The sequence below is a fragment of the Fukomys damarensis genome, unplaced genomic scaffold (genome assembly GCF_012274545.1).
Source record: "Fukomys damarensis isolate Sample0158 unplaced genomic scaffold, DMR_v1.0_HiC HiC_scaffold_16, whole genome shotgun sequence".
Taxonomy (NCBI): Eukaryota; Metazoa; Chordata; class Mammalia; order Rodentia; family Bathyergidae; genus Fukomys; species Fukomys damarensis.
Genome location: NW_022900928.1, coordinates 753,110 through 774,162, shown reverse-complemented (window position 1 = coordinate 774,162; position 21,053 = coordinate 753,110). Strand labels below are relative to the sequence as shown.

At 60.7% G+C, this 21,053-nt stretch overlaps 1 protein-coding gene and 1 long non-coding RNA gene across 6 annotated transcripts in view; one reads left to right on the top strand and one right to left on the bottom strand.

The window, feature by feature from the left end:
* Window positions 1-3,445: 3,445 nt before the first annotated feature.
* LOC104873599 lies at window positions 3,446-20,935 on the bottom strand. The gene is made up of 3 exons (XR_783505.3): window positions 20,852-20,935; window positions 8,386-8,501; window positions 3,446-4,976 (listed from the first exon to the last, which is right to left on the bottom strand). It is a non-coding gene; the product is annotated as an uncharacterized LOC104873599 (long non-coding RNA).
* The window catches only part of Muc6 (mucin 6, oligomeric mucus/gel-forming), a 30,505-nt gene continuing 22,917 nt past the window's right edge, over window positions 13,466-21,053 (top strand). For 2 of the 5 annotated variants that reach the window (XM_033764039.1, XM_010640393.1), the window contains exons 1-17: window positions 13,466-13,894; window positions 16,715-16,768; window positions 16,926-17,166; window positions 17,245-17,371; window positions 17,592-17,682; window positions 17,754-17,863; window positions 17,997-18,204; window positions 18,275-18,397; window positions 18,861-18,981; window positions 19,059-19,197; window positions 19,302-19,406; window positions 19,498-19,570; window positions 19,642-19,779; window positions 20,036-20,197; window positions 20,282-20,376; window positions 20,477-20,609; window positions 20,709-20,958. In XM_033764039.1, coding sequence (XP_033619930.1) covers window positions 13,675-13,894; window positions 16,715-16,768; window positions 16,926-17,166; window positions 17,245-17,371; window positions 17,592-17,682; window positions 17,754-17,863; window positions 17,997-18,204; window positions 18,275-18,397; window positions 18,861-18,981; window positions 19,059-19,197; window positions 19,302-19,406; window positions 19,498-19,570; window positions 19,642-19,779; window positions 20,036-20,197; window positions 20,282-20,376; window positions 20,477-20,609; window positions 20,709-20,958 — 2,390 coding nt within the window. In that variant the 5' untranslated portion in view covers window positions 13,466-13,674. The remainder of the gene's footprint in view (window positions 13,895-16,714; window positions 16,769-16,925; window positions 17,167-17,244; window positions 17,372-17,591; window positions 17,683-17,753; window positions 17,864-17,996; window positions 18,205-18,274; window positions 18,398-18,860; window positions 18,982-19,058; window positions 19,198-19,301; window positions 19,407-19,497; window positions 19,571-19,641; window positions 19,780-20,035; window positions 20,198-20,281; window positions 20,377-20,476; window positions 20,610-20,708; window positions 20,959-21,053) is intronic. The other 3 variants (XM_033764038.1, XM_033764041.1, XM_033764040.1) reach the window with 3 other exon arrangements.

Sequence of the window (21,053 nt, the reverse complement as noted above, 5' to 3'; positions counted from 1 at the left end):
GTGGGGTGACCCCATTTCCCGGAGGCTGTGACTAGCGCTGCTGTGCATGGACAAGTGGAGTCCCCTGCAACACACCCACCTCACTTCCTCTGTCTGGGGTCACTGGGCCTCAGGGGTCAAGCACTGACCCCTAAGGATGTCCTCACCCTCCCAGCATGGCTGCACTCACCAACTTCCTCTTATGGAGCAACTGCGGGCTATGGAGAGGTTGTAGAACATGGGGAGCAGCAGTGTATGGAGGGGCCATGGCCTCTCCTGACCTAGCACTGCACTCAGTGGGAGTCAGTGGGACACCCTGCCACCTGGGACATGTCTGCCTAACTGGCACACATGAGGCCAGGGCTGGGAACCCAGGAGATTTGGGTCTGAAGTGACCCAGGTTTGGAGAATGCGCTGGAGTGCGTTCTGCTGGGTGGCGCTGCAGCCCCAGGTCTGGTGGGCAAAAGAAGAGCTGGTGCTCTGACCAAGGGTGCACGGCAGCTGGACCCACGCCTGGGCAGGGGTACCACGGGGGCCAGGCAGAGCCAAAGGTGCCCCGCCCCGACCCCACCTGTGCCCTTGTAGGCTGAGCCCTCAGGCCCAGGCAGCCCTGAGAGGAGCACGGAGGCTGAAGCCCTGAGTCCAACCTGGGCCCCGGAAGCACATGAGGAAAGGGCTGGGCCTGTGCACCTCAGACCAGAACTATGGCAACAGGACCAGAGCCAATTCTGTGATGCCCGCCCGGGGGTTCCCGGACAGCAGCCAGCAGGGCTCCTGCTTGTCCCTGTGGACATCCATGGCAGAAAGGGGGACAGGGGACACAGGGGCTGCCCAAGCAGGCCGGGACCCCTCCAGAAGGACCCCGCAATGATCCCTGCTGCTCTTCCCCCCACCTACCCAAAGGACGGCCTTTTTCCAGGAGCACTGCCCTGGGGAAAGGGAAGTCATGTGACCCCTTGGGCCTCCCAGGCACCAGCTCTGCAGGGACACAGATTCCCCAAGACCCGGCTGTCCCCAAGGCAGGAGGCTGGGCAACCAGAGTTGCAGCCCAGGTCCAGCCCACATCGCTGGGCCACGGTGTCCTCAGTTCCGGGAAGAGACTCCACTGCCCAGGCTGCTGCTGCCCAGCTGTCCACCAACGTGCCAGTGACTGCAAGGCCACGCAGCTGTGACGTGGGTTGCTCCATAGCCATCAGGCATTCCCATGAAGATCCGATGTTTGCTTTTATTTCCCTCGCCCACGGCTGGGGAAGAGGCTGTAAAGTAATCCTCAGTGATAGCCAGAGCCCCGTGATGGCCAGAGGCCAAATCTCACAGTGAGTTCATTCAAACCTTCAGAACCATGAAACCCCAGCAAGGGCGGTGCCATCTGAGCCCACCACAGAGTGGGAGCCAGGACTCCAGTCAGCCTCTCAAATCCAGTGTGGATCCTCAGTGCAGAACGGGGGAATGGAGCTGCCGTCCTGACATGACCACGTTGTACGCATCCCTGTGCATGAAAGACTTTCTGCTCAGGAAGCTATGTTATTTAACAAAAAGAACTGGGTACAGAATTGTCCTCCCACCGGCTGCTCCCAGCCTGCTAGGTATGCAGGCGCACTTCTCTAATCCCAGCACTTGGGAGGCTGAGGCAGCAGCCCTCAAGTTTGAGGTCATCCTGGGCTATGTAGTGAGTTCAATTCCAACCTGAATACATAGCAAGATCCTGTCCCAAAAACAAAAAGCAGACTGTCAGGGCCAGCATCTCCTGAGTTCAATCCCTGGTACGGGGGATTGGGGGGGGAGCAAACTATCAACAGCTGCTTGGTAAGGTCAGGGCAGCTCAGAGGGTAGAGACTTTGGGGCGAGGGGACAGGGATGCTCCTGCCACCCGCAGCCTGTATTCTGGGACCGAAGTGCATGTCTCCGGCTTCATATGGAAACAAGGCTGCGCTGGCCTCTAAGAGGAGGATTCCCTGGGCATTACACCATGGACAGGGCCTGTGGTGTCCATCGCAGGCAAAAGTGGAGGCACTGGGGCTCACAGGGGCACCCGAGGCCATGACCTGGGTCCCACCCCTCAGCAGCCGTTACAGAGCAGAGGGCCAGGCCCTGGGTTGGGGTGAGACCTGGGGCCAGAGTGCCTGAGCCCAGCCTGGGATGGAGTCGGGGAGATGCCCTGCACCCTGACAGGGAATCCAGACCAGCTCAGAGGCACAGGGGCCATGGACATCTGGCCCCAGGAGCCCACAGCCTGGTCAGGACACCTGGGGCTGCCCAGGGGAAGCAAGAGTGAGGAGTGCATGCAGGGCCTGCACCTTCCCGCTCCTCACAAGGCCACCAGCCACCAGTGGTGACAAGCGGCAGTGAGGTCCAGAGAAGCAGGGTGCAACACGGCACAGTTCCTCAAAGCTGACCACAGAACCGCAAAGGGCACAGACTTCCATGATGGGCACAGGCACCAATGTATGAGAACTGGGACTCGGGGATCTGCACACTGTTCATAGCCACGCGATTCACAACATCCACAAACTAATGAACAGAAGTGGCGGATTCTAGCCACATGGTGGAATATCATTCAGCCCTGAAGGGGAGGAAGGCCCAATGCCTGCTACAGCCTGGATGGACTCAAGGACACTGCTCTGAAGTCAGCCAGTCCCTGAAGACAGGTCCTGTGTGACCCCACTTGCAGGAGACCCCAGAGGGTCAGGGCTGCAGACAGAGCAGGATGCAGCCAGAGCCTGGGTGGGGTGGTGTCTGAGGGGCAGTGAGGGAGCCCCGGAGGCGCACAGTAGCACTGTCTGTAGTGTTGGCAGGCTCCGTGCCCTGGCTGTGCGCTTAAACACAGCCAAGACAGGAAGTGCTACACCAGGTATATTTCATCACAATAAAAAGTAAAACTATTTCTAAAGAGAGAAAAATCGTTTTTGGTAATGAACAGACGCGGGGTGCCAGCCCGGCTGTGACCTCAGGGAGGCTGCGACGCGGGTGTTAGGGTGACCACGATGCCCCACACTAACACAGACAACACTTTAATGGGAGCTTCCATGAGCAGAGCAAACGCCAAAGAGCAAGGCGCAGGTGAGCCGCACATCTCTGTGAGCTCCTCTCCTCAGGCTGTTCCCTTGATGCCACCCACCCGGGGACACAGCAGACACCTCACCAGGCCAGTGTTGGGTCACGGACACGAAAGATTCTGCAGGACCTGTGTGGGTTGTCTAAAATGCTGAATGTCTTCCAAACGTGGCCTCTTGTGTGGGATGCTCATGGCTGCTGACATCACTGCCAGGCTGGCCAGAAGGGTCTTCAGGGCAGATGTGGTGGCCTCATTTCCACCCAGAAACTGCAGGGTGCTTGCACCGCCCATGCCCAGCCCCATCAGTGAGATTCTCCCCAGTGACCTGCAGGCAGCTCAAGCTGCCAGAGCCTGAGCTTCTTGGTGACGCCCCAACAGGATGGAAGCCGCAGCCACCAAGGCACAGGGACACCCCAAAGCCTGACGCTTCTCTTCCCGAGCAGGGGGCACCGGGTCCACCTGCTGGCCAGTGGGGTCTGTGCAGGTGTGCAGCTCACGGCTGCCCCCAGAGGGACTGGGGACCCCAGGGCAGCCCAGTGCCACTCAGGCACACCCGGCACTGAGGAGGGCGAGGCCGGGTCCTGTCCCAGCTTGGGCAGCTGTGGGAGAAGGTGGGTGGGTGCCGGGCCAGGGAGACAATGCCAGCAGCTCCTCAAGGAACAAACAAGGTGCCAGTTCTTGGGAATGGTGACAGCTGTGGGCCAGGAGGGAGGAAAGTCCGCAGGGGGTCAGCGTGCACCCACAGCCTCGCCCTGCAGGTTTATGGCCAGGTCCTGTTGCGGGCACAAGGCCAGCACCACCACCCTCCTGCTGGCCTCTTCCAGGAAGCAGGGGGAGAGCAGGAACCAGGACCTGGAGCCCAAGACCTGGCCAAGTAATCGCTGGCTCCTCAACTCCAGAGCCAAGGGGAGAGCCATGTGGGACAGACTCAGGGCAGGGGCGTAGTGGAGAGTGCACCCCCTCCGTCCCCCAGCACCAGCGGCCTGCAGTCCTGCCAGCCCAGAGAGACGACGTGGCTGGAGGGGCCCAGGACCACTGTGTGTCTGTCGGTGCTGGAGGCCCCCCTCCAGCCTCCATGGTCTCCCGGAGGGTGCTGGGTTGAAAGGACAGATGTAGGGGTGCTGGGGTCTCAGACAAGGTTAGGCTAAGGCTGTAGGCTGGGGCTTGATGAAACTGAGAGGAGGTTAGGCAGGAGCTGGGGCCGCACAGGAGCCTGGCTCACTCGCGGCCCTGGGCAGCACAGCCTGGTGCCCTTCCTGCTCCCATAGGCCATCCCTGGGCAGCCACCTGCAAAGCCTGGACAGTGATGAAACCCCTATGCTCCTCACTGGGTTGGGAACAGTCCTTCAGCAGGGGCCTGGGCAGTCACCAGGAGACCAGCCACCCTCAGCCCACTTGCAGCACAGGCCACAGCCAGCAGGAGACAGGCAGCCTCTCAAACCCGCCCAGCTGCGCCTGCTGGCCACCCCTCTGCCCAGTGGATGTCACCTTGGGCAGCTACTTCCTCCAGCTGTTGGCTGTGGGAGGAAGCCCTGCCCACTCCCATCTCCCACCCAGCCCTCTGGCTAGCCAGGAGGGCCACCCTGGGTGGGGCTGTCCACACTGACCCTCAGGTCTCACCCTCGGCACAGGCTGCAGGCTATGGAGGAAGACATGGCACTTCTGTGCCTTTGTGGCAGGCCACCGCCTGGCCCAACCTATACCTCTGGCACCAGGGGACGCAGGGGCTGCAGGGTGGGACATCCTGCAGGAGGGGAAGGGATACAGAGGGGCCAGTTTCCAGGAGGTCACCTCGGATCCTGATATGGGACACAGGGCCAGGGAAGACACTCACGGCAGGACAGGGTTGGGAGAAGGTGCTGTGGCCCTGGGGTTCACAGTTGGTTGATCGGTTGGCTCCTCAGCCTGTGGGTCAGTTGCAGGGGAACAGCAATGCCAGGAGCTATAGGTACCCCAGACATACCACATCTCAGAACGTGACAGGGGGCCTGTGAGAGCTGCTGGGAATCTACATGCCTGGCAGGGATCCCCATGGCAGACCCAGGCAGGAGCGTGCCAGAACCCATACCCTTGTGGGGCACAGCCATCCCAGGTGGGGCTTGTAGACAGCAGCCTGGCTATCACTGCTGGGTTGTGGCCAGGTCTGGGGTGGGAGGCAAAGTAGGTGGAAGGAGCCGGGAGACCAGGTAGAGATGATACCAATGACCAGGTACCTCCAGTGTCCCAGGCAGGCGCCAGGTGTAGGGTGCCACTTTACTGGGCAGGCCTGCAGCTGGGCTCCCTGATGGGGTGTCTGGGGCACGACCTCCAGGACTCAGGGATCCTGGGACCTCTGGGGTCGGCTGGATGCCCCTCCCGGAGCCCCAGGTCCCATCTGACCCCGTCCCCCACTTCAGATCAGGTCCCCTCTCCCTGAAGTCACAGCTGCATCCAGCACCTGCCCTTCTCCCACACAGGTGTCAGGGTGATGCTACCAGCAGGGGGCACCCGGCACCCTCACTGCACCCAGGCAGAACTGGCCCAGCTGAGATTGCCAGAAGCTGCCCCCGTTGAGTTGGTGGAGTTGGAGACAAAGCCAACGGGGACTGCACAGGTGCAAGGTGTGCAGGAAGTCAGGGCTGCGATGTTGCCTGAGTTCCAGAGTGAGTGCCTCAAACCCTGAGTACCCAAGAAAGTGTGTGTTCACGTGCACGCATGTGCAACACAACAGGGCAGGACCTCGCGTGCGTGTGTGTGAGCAGGGCGCTGCTTCACATCGTGTGACCCCACACCCACCTGAGGCTGCACAGGCCCCATCCCTCATTCTGCAGCCCTACCTTCCCCTCCGCCCCGCTCAGCCCTCACAGCAGACAGCCCTTGGGAGCGGCAGGACCGGAGGTCGCCAGCTGTGCCCTGGACTTCACAAAGCTCAGGTGACTGCGGTCTTCCGGCTGGCTCCAGCCTGGCCCGGGACACGAGCTGCGCTGAGAGCCACTCTCTGCCCTGCCTGTGCCCCAGTTCCCTTCCCTGCCTGGGGGCAGCAGCTGCTCACTTGCAGTAAGTCCTCACACCCATACAACCACCTCCAGTGGACTCCACAGGGCACAGGACAGACGCTGGTCCCATGGCTTCTCAGCACTCAAGGCTGAGCCAGCAGTGTTGCAGCTGCAGCAGTCTCTGGAAAACCAGCCACGCTCCATAGGCTGTGGGTGTCTGACAGCCCGTGGACCAGGCCAGGAGGGCACTGTGTCTGTACCAGGGTCAGCAAGACCAGCAAGGCAGGCATGGCTGGACTTCCCCAAGACGGTCGTGGGGGCTGCCCATCTGCCAGGCACAGGCAGCCCAGAGGCTGCATCCGTGGCCACCTGGGCCCCACTTTGACCACATAGGAGCAGTGTCCCTAGGTGCTGGCCAAGTGACATTCGGCCACCCTGGCATGGCCTGCCCTTGTCAGCTGGGCCAAGGTGTTTGCTATGGCAGGGAAAGTGGGCAGAGGCTTTGGGAGGATATCAGGGGTCCCAGCCTCTAGAGAAGAAAGTCATGCACAGCATGGTCCCAAAACAGATTTCCCAAGGAGCAAGGAGTCCCTGCTAACGGCCTGGGCAACTGCTTGACCGCTGATGCGTGTGGACGCTCTGTTCCCACCCAGCCTGAACTCAGGCTGGAGCCCTTGGACCTAGGACCAATGCTTATCTGGAAACAGGCTGGCTGTTGAGACTTGAGGGCCCTGGGGAATCCGCCTTAGACATGCAAGAGGCAGGGCCATGTGCAGTATAGGCAGAGGCCAGGATGATGCCACAGGGCAGGGAGGACCAAGCCCCATAAAGGCACAATGCCTCTCATCGGGAAGGAGCAGCTGCCTCCCAGCGCAGGCTCCAGCCCTGACTCATTGAGAACCTAAGTCCCACGGTGAATCCCCAGCCACAGTACTCAGTCCCTCAGCACAGGAAAGGGCCAACGGCTCACAGGCAGGTGGTGTCACGGGCTCTGTGCTGTTTCTTCCTTGCTCTTCTGAACTTTTCCACCTATTTATTGTATCATTTTGCAATTTTTGTTTTCATTGTTGTTTTGGAGGCAGGGTCTTGCTCTATAGTTCAGGCTGTCCTTGAGCTTACTGTGTAGCCCAGGCTGACCTCAAACTTGCAGCGATCCTCCTGCCTCAGCCTCCCAAGCGCTGGGATTACAGGTATGTGCCACCACGCCCAGCTTCACTCCAGTTTTTAAACATGAATCAGGATTCAGCCATCGGGGGCTTAGATCTGTAGCAAGCAGTATGGCAGAGGCTGGACTTCACAAGGGGAAGAGGGAACGCATGAAACAGGGCATGGGGTGTGGGGCGCAGCGTACAGACATCCTGAGAGACAATGGCTTGGTTTGTGAGTTCTCAGCAGCCTGTGTTTCCCACTACAAGATGCCCTGGGCCGTGTGGAGCCCGGATCTAGGGAATTCTGGCTCTTGCTGTGGATGCTGTCCAGGCCTCCGCACACAGACACCGACCCATCCTGAGGACTTGTCTTCCCCAAGTTCCCACCTCCTCCACTTCACTGAGTATCAGGGTTCCAACATCCATGTGAGCATTTGGGGCTCCCAGACCCCCTGTCCACAGCAGGCACTTGCCCAGTGCACCAGTGTGGCCAGAAGGGGACTAAGGAGGAGCCACTGAGAGTTCAGGTTGACCAGGGTAGCCGGAAACTGGTGAGGACAGAGCCACCTCAGAGGCCCGGGGCCTGCCGAAGGTGCTGCTGTGGTCCCTGAGTGTCCCTGAGGCCACGAGCTGCAGCTCCTGCCTAGGCAGAGGTGCTGGGAGCCCTGAGAGCCAGATGTGGGGGTCCTCCGGTCATATGCGGGGGTGTCCTCAAAGGGGACAGTGGACCCTGGCCCTCTACTTCCTTTCACTGCCGGCCCTGTGGGGTGAGCTGTGTAGCTCTGCCTGGTACCCTGCCTCCACGCACTTCCTCAGGCCTGGTGCAACAGGCACTGAAACCTCAGAGTCCGAGAGCCAGGATGGCCCTCATCATCCCAGGTTTATTGCCGTGGGCCTTCTGCTACAGCATCAGGCTGCCTGGTGCCCCTCCAGAGCTCAGCAGAGCCCCGGCACAGGCATCCGGGGCAGAGACACTGAGGCCCAAAGCCCCGGGCAGGACAGGGGCAGCAGCAGGACCCAGAGGTGGCAGCGCTGGAGGGGCACTGTGGCTCACACTGTGGAATGATAGGTTGGCACAGGGCCTGGTCTCAGCAATTCGGGTTGCCCTGGAGGAGCACAGCTCCCAGCCTGCAGCTGATGTGCAAAAGTAAGACCCAAGCATCCACTGCCCCTGGCTCAGCTCCGGGCCATTTACAGGGATCCAGAAATGCCCACTTGCATAACTCACCATGGTGGTCCCAGGCAGCAAGAAAGAGCTCTATTCATCACAACACCACAGTCAGCTTCAGCAGTCCTGGCCATGAAGACCACTGTCACTGCACAGCACAGCACAGCACCGGACAGCTGTGGGAGAGAAGGAATACACAAGACAGAAGCCCAGAGGATGCCAAACAAGACACCCAGACTGAGCTTCCCAAGGTGGGAGACCTCACACTGACAGAGAACAGCAGGTGAGACCGTGGAAAGACGCGAGCAGTGAGCACAGGGGGTGCACGGGCACGGCGGAGGGGCCCACTGTCTGCAGTTCCTGGAGCCCCTGAAATGGACAGCTCCGGCGGCCCTGAGCACAGGTTCACGGAGCCAGAGGTGGCAAGGGAGGCAGTGCTCAGTGAGCCCACATGCCAGGGACACAGGAATTGTGACAGGACCAGGGCACAGGTGCACAGCAGGAGCCTGGGAGAAGGCACAGGTGGCTAAAGACAGAGCTGCACCACGTGTGCCACAGGACCCTTCACCCTGGAAATGTGTCCTTTGGGAGCACAGGGCCCGCCACTGAAACCCTGCCTTGGCAGAGGCTAGGATGGTCCACCTCTGCCCAGAAGGAAGGCACAGAATACACACCTGGGTGGCAACTATGTGGGCAAACACATAGAATGGTCTTTTTATTATCTCTTTATTTTTATTTATTTTTGCAGCACTGGGGGTGAAGCATGGGGCCTCCTGCAAATTCAGCAAGTGCTCAGTCCCTGAGCTGCATCCCAGCCATCTACTTATTAGCTAAATTTCTCTAAAAGATTATTGATTAAACAAAGACTAGCCACGTAGTGTGAGCCTATGACACAGGACAAGCCTGGGAGGAAGGAAACGCAGCCATGCTGTCTGGAGGTTCTTCTTCTATTTGTGACACATTAGGCTATCTCTGGAAGGCAGATTGGATAAGTTAGACAGGCACTGATACCCTAAGGTGACTGCAAACTAATAAAACAGGGTCGTGGCAAAGCAGGAAAGACTGAGTCACGACAAACACTTGAATAAGCCAAAGGAAGACAGAAGAGAGGAAAGGGGAAAGAGAACAGGTAGAGGAGTGGAAAGCGACAGGAGGTGCAGGATTTAACCTGATCATGTCAAGTTAGGTAAATGTGACAGTCTGACCACCCCAGTGAGAAACCAGCAATTGTCAGACTGGATTAAAAGGCAAGACCTTGAGCTGAGGAAGGTGGTAATCACCTCAGTCCCAGAACTCTGGGAGGCACAGGTAAGAAGATTGCAAGTTCTAGCCCAGCTTGGGTAACTTAGGGAGACCCTGGCTCAAAATAAAATATAAAAGGGCTGGAGATGCAGCTCAGTGATAGAGCACACCCTGGATTCCATCCCGATTCCAAAAAAACCCACAACTATTCTGTAGGATGCCTAAAAGAACTTGCCTTAAAGCACAAATAAGCTACGAAAAGTAAGGGGACAGAAAAGACCCCCCACACTAACACAGAAAGAGGGTCTACTGGTGTGAACATCAGACAAAGCAGGCTGGAGAGCCAGGGCTGTCACAGGAAATTCGCAAGCTCCAGAGGTGCAGTGCGAGAGGCCTGGTCCAGGAGAACACTGCTGACCATGCCATCAAAGCAGTGGGCAGCTGCCCTCCCGGGGGTGGGAGGCAGGCCAGGGCCCAGACCGTCTTGGCAAAACCTCCCTCAACAAAGGTGACCCTGGCCCTGGCAATAGCTCTTCCCCACTGCGCCTGCCCACAGGGAGGGCAGGTCACCCCAGCTCAGCCAGGCACCGAGGGCTGAGGCCCTGGGCTCATGCATTTCTCCAGCCCCCCCCCACATGGGGACCAGAGACTGGTCTGGGACAGATGAGGAGGACAGGGGACCAAGGGAGAGCAGCAGGGCCCTGGAGGAAGATGGGCAGTGAGCAGACTCACCAAATGCCCCCAAGGCAAAGCCGCCAGGGACAGACAGCCTGGCACAGGGGAGAGTCACAGGGACACTGGGGGCGCCTGCAGGGATAGGTGGCAGCCCAGACCCCACAGTAAAGCATGGCCGAGGCTGGCTGCCACCTCAGCTACTTTGTGTCCAGTGTCACCTGATTGCCACCCTCTCCCAAGCAGGGGTGCCCAAGGCTGGCCCTGCTGTCTCCCTGGCCCAGCAAGGGCCGCTGGGTGACTCCCAGCCCTGCCAGGATGCCAGTGCCAGTGGCCCTGAGCTTGCACCCGGGGTCCATGCTAGGGCAGGACAGACTCCTGAGTGCAGCCGAGTCAGAGGCGGAGTGCTGCTCCTAGTGCTGGAATCTGTCCCAGGCTCACAGTCCCTGGGCCGGATGGGGAGCGGCCGCTCCCCGGGGACAGCTTTTCTTCCCTGGGGCAGCCATGCTCGACCCAGTGGGGCCCAGGGGTGGAGCGGGCAGCCGGCCAGCAGGTCCACTCTGGCCCCTCTGCAAATGAGAGACAGGCTTGGCTGTGGTGTGAGGTAGGCCCAAGTCCGCTCCTGAGCCTTCCAGAAGTACCTGCCGGGGCAGAGGCCACTGTCCTCATTCTGGCCACCCAGGTGCCACAGCTGAATGGGCAGTGCTCACCATGGACCCAGGAAATGAGCCTGGGCTCTGGGGCCCATCCAAATCCCTGCTTGGTGGCCAGCCGCAGGCCTGGGTGTGGAGACCGGTGTGGAGGGCAGAGGTCCGAGCTGGACAGAGTGGACAATCGCCCCCTTGTCCAGCTGCTGGTTCTGCTCTCCGAGGCCAGTGGGACCTGGGCCTTATCACTGACTGCTCCAGGAACAATGGCCGCACTCACTCTTATCTCAGCACTTGGAGCCGTGTGCCAGCGCACTCGCGCACTCCCAGGTCAGGGGACAAACACGCAGGTCAGCACAGATTCCCGAAGACCAGCGTGTGGGGAGGGAGGGAGCACCCAGAACCGCTGGCCCCCCCACCAGGATGGAGCCCAGGACCTAGCTGCCAGCTCACCAGGGCTGTGTGCCCTCCAGGGGCGCCTGTGGCCCTGCACACCAGGGAGGAGGGAGATCCTATAATACAGTGCTCCCAGGAAGCTCAGCAGAGGCTCCCACGCAGGCACACCATGGGCACAGGCACAAGTACACTTACTGACACACACATGAGTGCACACAGGCATCCATGTGTACACACTTGCACATGCTCATACATGCACAGGCACACACTTACTGGCACACATACACAGCTGCACTATGTATGCATGTGCACACAGCCAGATGCTACACACTTGCATGTGTGTGCACTTGACACACGTGTGTATACTTAGAGGGGTATCCGCGCATACTCTGGCACACACGTGTACATGTGCACACATACAGCAGTATGCCACACACTTGCACACATGCACTCAGCATGCATGTGAATAGCACATGTACCTGCTGATATGCATGCAAGCAACATGCATAGACATGTGTGTGTTCACACACATGGCCATACATACACATGCACTCTTGCACACACGTGCACACATACATGCACCGACACACTGCTAACACAGGTTGCGTGCATACACAGGCATGTATGTGTACGTGTGAACATGCACCGTCATCTGCATGCACATTTGCACCTGCATGTATTGCACAAGCACAGGTGCACTTGCTAACATGGGCAAAATGCACAGGCATAGACACATTTTTGCACAGTCACAGCCATACATACATTGCAAGTGTGCACAGGATAATTGCTGACACTTAAGTGTGCACACGTGCATACAATGCACGGCTATTTGCATGCACTCTTCTACACTCACACATGTGCGCAGTGATACTCGCTGACAGAGGCATCCGCATACACACAGGTGCACACACACATGCACTCATACACAGGTGTACTTGTGCACAGGTGTACACACATTCACACATGCATGTGGGCACATACAGCCAGGTACGCAAGCCCGGCCAACTGGCTGAGCAGGATGCAGGGGTCCCAGCCACACCATGGAAGACTGGGACCCCCCTGCACCGGCCGGCCTGGGCGGTGACCCAACCAAGAACCCTCTTCTCACCGGTCCTGCCCCCACTGTGCCCTGCTCCTCAGTTTCCCCCCGAAATGTTAATGCTGGGTGTGTTAAAGAGAAACGACCAAGGACAAGACACCCACATATCACAAGTGCACAGGGTGACCTTCCCCGCCATCCTGGACACTGGCAGTGACTTTCTACGAAGGCCATGTGGTTGTTCTGTTTTGTTTCCTTTTGATACTGGGACCCAAACTCAGGACCTCATACATGCTGAGCATATGGCCCACCACCCAGCTACACTCCAGCTCCAAACAGCGCACCGTGAAAGATAAAGCTGAGTTAAGGTAACTCATGGCCATGGGTCCTGTCCAGGGAGCGGTGGCCCTGGTGTGCAAGGTGGGTGGGAAGGGGCCGAGAACTAAGCCATCTGCGAGATGAGGCCAGGGCCACTTGGAGAACTGAGGCAGGCAGGTCTGTGCTCAGGGAGGGGTGGGGACCCAACAGGGGTGCCCTCAACACTGGCTGTCCATGGGGTATGCTAGAGCCACCCCCAGATGGAGCGGAAGCCTGCACCCGGGCCCCGGGCTCCCATGGGGCTGGACAATCACTGCGACTTGTCAGTCCCCACCCCCCTTGGCCTCCACATCACCCTGACCTTTACCCCACTGTGGCTCCAACCCCTCAAGGTGCTGGCACCTGCCCGCCTCGGCCCCTGCCCCCAGACGTCGCCCAGGAGCCTCTTGTTCTCCCAGTGGGTTTGACAAAGTGTACCCCGGGGCACCATGTCCCCACTCGCCCCCACAGAGAAGCCTCAGGATGGAAAGCACTGAGGACTGAGCCCTGCTCCTGGCCCAGGTGAGTACTGACTGCCAACAGTACAGGGGTCTCCAACAAGGGACAGGACACCCAGGGAGGGCCCCCAAGTCAGGCCCACTGCCCTGCAGGCCCGAGTCTGCCAGGGGTGCTCGCCTCAGGCGGAAGACTCAGGACAAGGGAGGCCCCAGGGCACAGGTGCTTTCCGGGGTTCTGGGATGGGGATGGGCCTGTCCAGGGTGGGGGCCTCCTGACCCACCCAGATGAGCCCTATGCCAGCCGCTCAGCTGTGCAGCTGACAGGGCCACTGTGCAGGCAGTGGGGAGGGCCCTGGCTGTCTGCCCCTGCCCCAGGCTGGCCCCACAAGGTGTTGGAGACCCTGGGGTGTGTCAGCCCCCCACTAGGAGTGGCGATAACGGGGCCACTTTTGGCTGCTGCAGATTTTTCCAAAGAAGGCCAAGTGTGATAAGGCAGCACCCAGATCCTGTTTGGCCCCTACTGGGCCGCGCGTGGGGCATGGGTGGGCGTGGCTGGGGCAGGTCCCGCCACCCAATATATAAGGCGGGCACCATTGGCTGCCTGAGTCCCACAGGTGACAACAGCAAGACCGCAAGACAACCAGCAGCAGAGCGGGGCGCAGGGACCTCTCCTCCCAGAGCCAGCACCATGCTGGGGCCCAAGCTGCTGCTGCTACTACTGCTGCTGCTGCCCTGCAGGGCAGCCCTGCTCAGGGGTGGTGAGTGGGGGCCGTGCCAGCGGGAAGTGCCAGGGCTGCTCACCTCCGCCTTCCTGGGTGGACAGGCGGCCTGCCAGCCATGTGGGTGCTGGCGCAAGGTGCAGGGGTAAGAGTCCTAGCCCTGTGAGCCAGGAGGATGGCGCTGGGGGTGGGCACAGGCCCTGGAGCAGCTGCCCCACAGGACAGGCCTGGTGCAAAGCCTGGTCTCAAGAGGCAGCCAGGCGTGCAGGGAGCAGAGAGAGCCCTGAGGGCCTCAGTCTCCCCTTCTGTCCGAGGCACAACCTGTCCCAACTCGGCCCTGTCACTACTGGGGAGCCCTCACAGTGACCGTGGCTAACACAGCCTGCAGCTGAGTGCAACAACCCGGCCTCAGGCAGTACGGCCCCTCTCCAGCCCCTCCTCAGCACACGGCTGCCAGTAGAGCCCCGTGGCAGTACTCAGAGCCAGGATGCAGTGAGGCCTAACAGAGAGGCTGGGAGGACCAGAACCCCTCATTTCAGCAAATGTTGAGGGACAACTCAGTGTAAGCCGAGGGAGGCAGATAGTGGGGTCACAGGGCTGGGGCTGGCAGAGGGGCAGCAGCAGGCAGGCTGCCAAGTGCAGAGGAACACAGCGTGCACTGCCACCCCGCGCCCTGTCCAGGGCTGAGAAAGGCCGGGGGCGGTGGGCAGGATGCCCAGCAGGTCCCTGAGCCCCACTGAGGGTCAGTGGACAGACGGGAGACACAGGTGCCCAGCAGGGGTCATGGCCAGACACAGGAGGTGGGGACTCCAGGAGACTGGAGGGGAGGAAGTCCCCATAGGTGGACACAACACCTAGGAGGGGCTGCGGCCGAGAGGGGCCTAGGAGTGGAGCCCAGGGCCACCTCACAAGGGAAGGTGGGGGAAACTGAGCCCCAGGGGGTCTGGCCCAGGCACACGGGTAAGGCTTGCACCCCCAGAGGTACCTGTCCCTGGAAGGAAAAGGGGGCAGACAGCAAGTCCAGGACCAGGTGACCTCCCTCCAGCCATATTGGAGGGACACTGGACCCCTGGGTGCCAGCCATACTCGGCCACTTGGAAAGCAATCCTAAGTCAAAGGGTCACCTTGCCAGGGCCTCCACCTACTTCAAGCCATCACCACATGAGGGGCTCCTTCCTGCCCAGGCTGGGGCTCACGCTGCCCACCAGTGAGTCACAGCCAGGCACCTGTCTTCCACCCAAGGCAGGCCCTTGGCATGCCCTGTCCTCCAGGTGTCCCCCAGATGCATGTGACCTGACTGACCAGAAGCAGTAGTGGGGGGCATCACATCCAAAGCCCCAGAGCTGGGATGGGGTCCAGGTAGGCAGGGACAGGGATGGAACATCTGAGTCACATCCTCAGGGACTCACTGTGTATCTTGCTGGGCCACAGACACCTGCCCAGCCAGTGCTGGGACATCACCAAGGCCCACAGGAGCAGAAGGAAGGGGCAGAGCCTAGGGGAGGGCACTGGGGAGGAGCAGGCACTGCAGAGCCAGGCATGGCCACCTTCTAGCCACCTCACCCTGCCCTGAGGTCGCCATGACCCTTGCCACCTGGGCAACTCCATGGCAACATCATCTCAGTCCCAGGACCCCCGTGGGCTGTCCTGGAGGTGCTGAGGAGGAAGAGGCAGAGAGATGCCTCAGGACTCAGAGGAAATGGGTAACCTCAGCCTTGGTCAGCCTTAGAGTGCTACAAGAACCAGATGTGGATGCCTTGGGGACTGGTCCAAGCTAAGAACAGCCAGCATATCAGAGAGACAAGGAACAGAGGGATAGAGGGACTGAGGGGACAGAGGGGCAGAGAGGCAGAGAGGTAGAAGAGCAGGGTCTCAGGGCTGCCGGTCAAGGCCAGCCCCCTGCAGGGCAATGTGTTCCCCAAAAGCCCCAGCCAAGAGCACTGGGGCTGTGCACACATCACAGGTTCCCATGGGCATAGCCCACCGGCTCACACCCACCCTCCCAGCACTCTTCATGGTCAGTGGCTCCTGCTGCACACGTGTATGCATGTGTGTTTGCTTATGTGTGCACATGTGTGCATGTGGATGTGTGTCCATGCCTGTATGTTGCACTTGTGTGCCTGTGCATGCATATTTTGCATGTGTACCTATGCATGTGCACACATGGATGTGTGCCTGTGTGTTGAGTAGAGCAAGTGCGTGAATGTGTGTGCATGAATATCTTTGTGCATGTGTTTGCCTCTGTGTGCGTGCATATGTGCGCCTGCAGGTGTGTGCCTATGTATATATGCATGTGCACATGTATGAGGGTTGCGTTGTGTGTGTGCATGCCTGTGTGCACACATGGATGTGTGTGGTGTATGTGTGCAATCCCTGTGTGTGCAAGTGCATATGCATATGTGCCCTCCTAAGAAGGGTATACCCCAGGTGTCCCGTGCTGTGTCCTCAGCCCTGCTTATGACAGACACAGACAGGAGCTGCACTGACAGCTGGACTAAAGGTTGAAGCGTATGTGGGAGAGACAGGAAGCACTGCAGGGGAGGGCAGAGTCTGTGAACACAATGGGTAAACTAGGCACCCATCCCTGCTAAGGTGGGGATGGAGCCAGGTCCCAGCGCAGACCATGCACCGACAGGCCTGGATGCCACCTCCTTTGCCCTCCCTGGCCTACAGGAGCTGGACTCCAAGGCAAGCTGACACACACTCCCACACCCACTCACGTGCATTCTCAGCAAGCACATGGGCTGGGGCTAGGGCCTCGAGGGCGGGTCCAGTGGCAGAAGACCCATGGCCAGCCTGAGCTGGCCACCAGCTAAGCACAGGTGAGCTGGGACTGAGCGGCCACATTCTGTCTTACAGCCTCCTCGGCTGGAAATGCCACAGGCCCCAGCGCCCAGGGTGGCCTGCTATCCTGTAAGACTCAGGAATGGGCAGGCAGGGCGGGTGGGCTGTGGGGCAGAGGGTCCCCCCTTCCCCCTCCCACCCAGCATGGACTTCCCAGGTCTGGCCTGTGCCCCAGCAAGCTGGGTGGGACAGGAGGCCTCAAGATCCTGCCACTCTCTCTCTGCAGCCCCAGACAAGGGCTGGTGCTCCACGTGGGGTACCAGCCACTTCTCTACCTTCGATCACCATGCCTATGACTTCTCGGGGACCTGCAACTATGTCTTCGCGGCCATCTGCAAGGATGCACTTCCTGCCTTCAGTGTGCAACTGCGGCGAGGGTTGGATGGGAGCATCTCCCGGATCATCGTGGAGTTGGGAGCCTCCGCTGTCACCGTGGACAATGGAACCATCTCCATCAAGGACATGGGGTAGGTCAAGGCGCCAGGCCAGGCCAGGCCACAGCCACAGGGGACCAGGGGACAGATGCTAACCATTCTCGCCCACAGGGTGGTCAGCTTGCCCTATACCAGCAACGGGCTTCAGATCACACCCTACGGCCCAAGCGTGCGGCTGGTGGCCAAGCAGCTAGAGCTGGAGTTGGTGGTGCTGTGGGGCCCAGATCCCCACCTCATGGTGAGGATGCAGGGGTGAGGTGGGGCTGTGGGGGTCACATGGGTGGGGACCCACGTGCTGCACCCTCACCGGCAACAACGTGGGCTTGGCTGGTGGCCATTCCCCCTTTTGAAAATAAGGAGGACCCAGCAAGACTTGGAGTTTGGAGGGGTGCAGGGTGGGTAGGGTGCCTGCCAGGAGCAGGAGGGGCAGCCCCAGCAGTGCCTGACACCCACTGCAGGTGTTGGTGGAGAGGAAGTACATGGGCCAGATGTGCGGGCTGTGCGGGGACTTTGACGGGAACGTGGAGAACGACTTCATAAGCGAGGATGGTAGGCGTGCAGGGGTGGGAGGAAGCCCAGGCCTCTGGGGCCCAGCCTCATGGTGACGCCCCACCCTCTAGGCAAACTCCTAGAGTCCCACAAGTTCGCTGCACTCCAGAAGCTCGATGACCCCAATGAGATCTGCGCCTATGAGGATGTCCCGAAAGCCCCCAGTCTGCGTGCCAAGGATGTACGTGAGGCACCAGGGACCTCAGTGGGCTGACCCCAGGGTGGACAGGCCCCCAGGGCTACCAACGCCCTCAAACTTGAGCCCCCTGTGTCATGTGCTGTGGCCTTGGATGCAAGTGAGCTCCCCCTCTCAGGCTGAGACCTGCGCCCGGCTGCTCGCCCTGGTGTCCCCCGAGTGTGACGTGCCCAAGGAGCCACTGGCACACAGCTGCCAGGCAGACATGGCGGCATGCAACCCACCTGGACAGCCGAACTGCAGCTGCGCCACCCTGTCAGAGTTCTCACGCCGCTGCAGCATGGCGGGCCAGCCCGTGAGCCGCTGGCGGGGCCCCGGCCTCTGCTGTGAGTCCCAGGGCAGCAGGGAGGGGGGACTCCTGGAGGGCAGTTTCTCACCACACTGCACTGTGTGCAGCACTGGGCCTGTGTCCAGCGAGCCAGGAGTACCGGGAATGTGGTGCAGCCTGCACTGAGACCTGCTCCAACCCACGGCACAGCTGCCCCAGCTCTTGCACCTTCGGCTGCTTCTGCCCAGAGGGTGAGGCAACACCAGCACCCTCCCTGACCCTGACCCTAAGTTATCTAACCCTAACCCTGGCTCAAACCCTCTCTCCTTGAGAACTGGTAAGCCCCACCCTGACCCCCACGCTCACCCCCACCCAGCTCAGCACAGACACCCTGCTGTATCCCTGCCCCAGAGCCCTCAGCCACCCCAAAGCCACACCACTCCAGCTGTCCAGGACCTGGGCCCCCTAGCCTCACAAGCCCATGAGGGAGCGGTGCCCACAGGGGTCTGAGCACGGCTGGGCGAGGTGGCTCAGCGCTGTGAGACTGCACCACCCGGGTGAGGGGTGCCACAGTGCTGCAACTCGCCAGCAGGGCTGGAGACGGCCAGGGTGGGGTGGAGGAGGAGCCCTGGGGGCACCTGGGACAGCTGTGGGGGAGCTCGAGGCCCAGCAGAGGAGGTTGGCCCACCAGGCCCAGGACGGCCTCTCCTGCAGGCACAGTGCTCAATGACCTCTCCACAAACCGCACGTGCGTACCACTCAGCCAGTGCCCCTGCATGTTCAACGGGGCAGTCTACGGCCCCAGCGAGGTCACAGCAGCTGCCTGCCGGACCTGGTGAGCACTGGGCACTGGCAGGGGAGGGCACAGGCTCTGGGGGCCCAACCTGCACGCATCACTGCACCCACCCACAGCCAGTGCACCACAGGCCGCTGGATGTGTACGGAGAAGCCGTGCCCTGGGACCTGCTCCCTGGAAGGCGGCTCCTTCCTCACCACGTTCGACACTAGGCCTTACCGCTTCCATGGCACCTGCACCTACATCCTCCTCCAGGTAGGGTAGGCTTGGGAGCAGGCAGGCAGCCCTGCATGTCTGAACCCCCTGGCAGGACATGCTTGGGGACAGGTGGGCACCCTCCATGCCTCTCCCCTCCCCAGAGCCCACAGCTCCCCGACGAGGGCACTCTCATGGCCGTGTACGACAAGTCAGGCTACTCACACTCAGAGACCTCCCTGACTGCTGTCATCTACCTGTCCCGGAAGGTAAGGCCACCACCTGCCCCACGGCCCCCTCCTGCTCCTGCTCACTGGCGCCTCCCCTGCTCATCCCTTGACCTGGTCACCCTCCCTCCAGGACAAAATTGTGATCTCAGAGGACGAGGTGATCACCAACCATGGAGACACCAAGTGGCTACCGTACAAGACACGTAGGTGCTCTCACCAGCAGCAGCCTGGGGCGAGGCCAGGCCAACAGCCACTGAAGGCCGTGTCCTTGCAGGCAACATCACCATCTTTAGGCAGACGTCCACCCACCTCCAGATGGCCACCACCTTTGGGCTGGAGCTCGTGGTCCAGCTGCGGCCCATCTTCCAGGCATATATCACTGTTGGGCCCCAGTTCCGAGGCCAGACCAGAGGTGGGCCTTGTGCCACATCACCCCGCATGACCCAGTCACCCTATCCCTGCCATGTCCAGAGTGGGGCAGGGGTTGGGGACGAGCAAGCCTCACACTGGCATCCATACCTGGGGAGCTCACAGCCCCAGGGCCCTGGGAATAGCCACGCAAGGCCAGCAATAGCCCCTCACCGGGCACAGCTGGAGAGAGGAGCTTTGGGGAGGAGACACAGGAGGGCAGGTTGGGGTTCACTTGCCCTCATGCCTGGCTGGCTCAGGGCTCTGTGGCAACTTCAACGGAGACACCACTGATGACTTCATGACCAGCATGGGCATCAATGAGGGCACCGCCACACTCTTTGTGGACTCTTGGCGGGCAGGGAACTGCCCGGCTGCCCTGGAGCGTGAGACCAACCCCTGTTCCATGAGCCAGCTCAACAGTGAGTGCCCTGCTGCCACCATCCTGGACCCAGGCCCGTCTGGTCCAATCAGCAGGTAAGGAGACCCATGCCATCTGTCCCTAGAGGTGTGTGCGGAGAGCCACTGCTCTGAGCTGGTGAGGAAGGGCGGCGCATTTGAAAAGTGCCATGCTACGGTGAACCCCACACCCTTCTACAAGGTGAGGCTGGGGGACTTGGTGGGGCTGGGGCACATCGCAGGGCAGAAAGCTGTGTCCCAGGAGTGGTGCCCACACCATGCCGGTTCCCCCTCCCCCTTAGAGGTGCGTGTACCAGGCCTGTAACTACGAGGAGACCTTCCCCCATATCTGTGCTGCCCTGGGCACCTATGCACAGGCCTGCGCCACCCAGGGTGTCCCACTCTGGGGCTGGAGGAACAGCGTGGACAACTGCAGTGAGTGCCGCCCAGTGGGGGGGTGGGGACACTGGGCGCTGGGTCATGGGGGTCCCTGCCCAGGTGCCCATCTGGACAGCCTGACCTGGTGCCCTGCAGCTGTCCCCTGCACTGGCAACCGTACCTTCAGCTATGACAGCCGGGCCTGCGGCCGCACGTGCCTGTCACTCTCTGACCGTGAGGCTGAGTGCCACGCCAGTGCTGTGCCGGTGGACGGCTGCAACTGCCCCGAGGGCACCTACCTGGACCACAAGGGCGAATGCGTGCACAAGGCCCAATGCCCCTGCCTGCTGGAGAGCTCCAAGTTCCTCCCTGCGGACCAGGCCACCTTGCTCAACGGAGTCAGCTGGTGCGGTCTGGGGCTGAGAGGGGAGGGGCCTGGGCCCGGAGCGGCCAGCGCTGGTGGTTAGGGCGGGACCACGGGCCACGGGGCGGGGCCAGGGC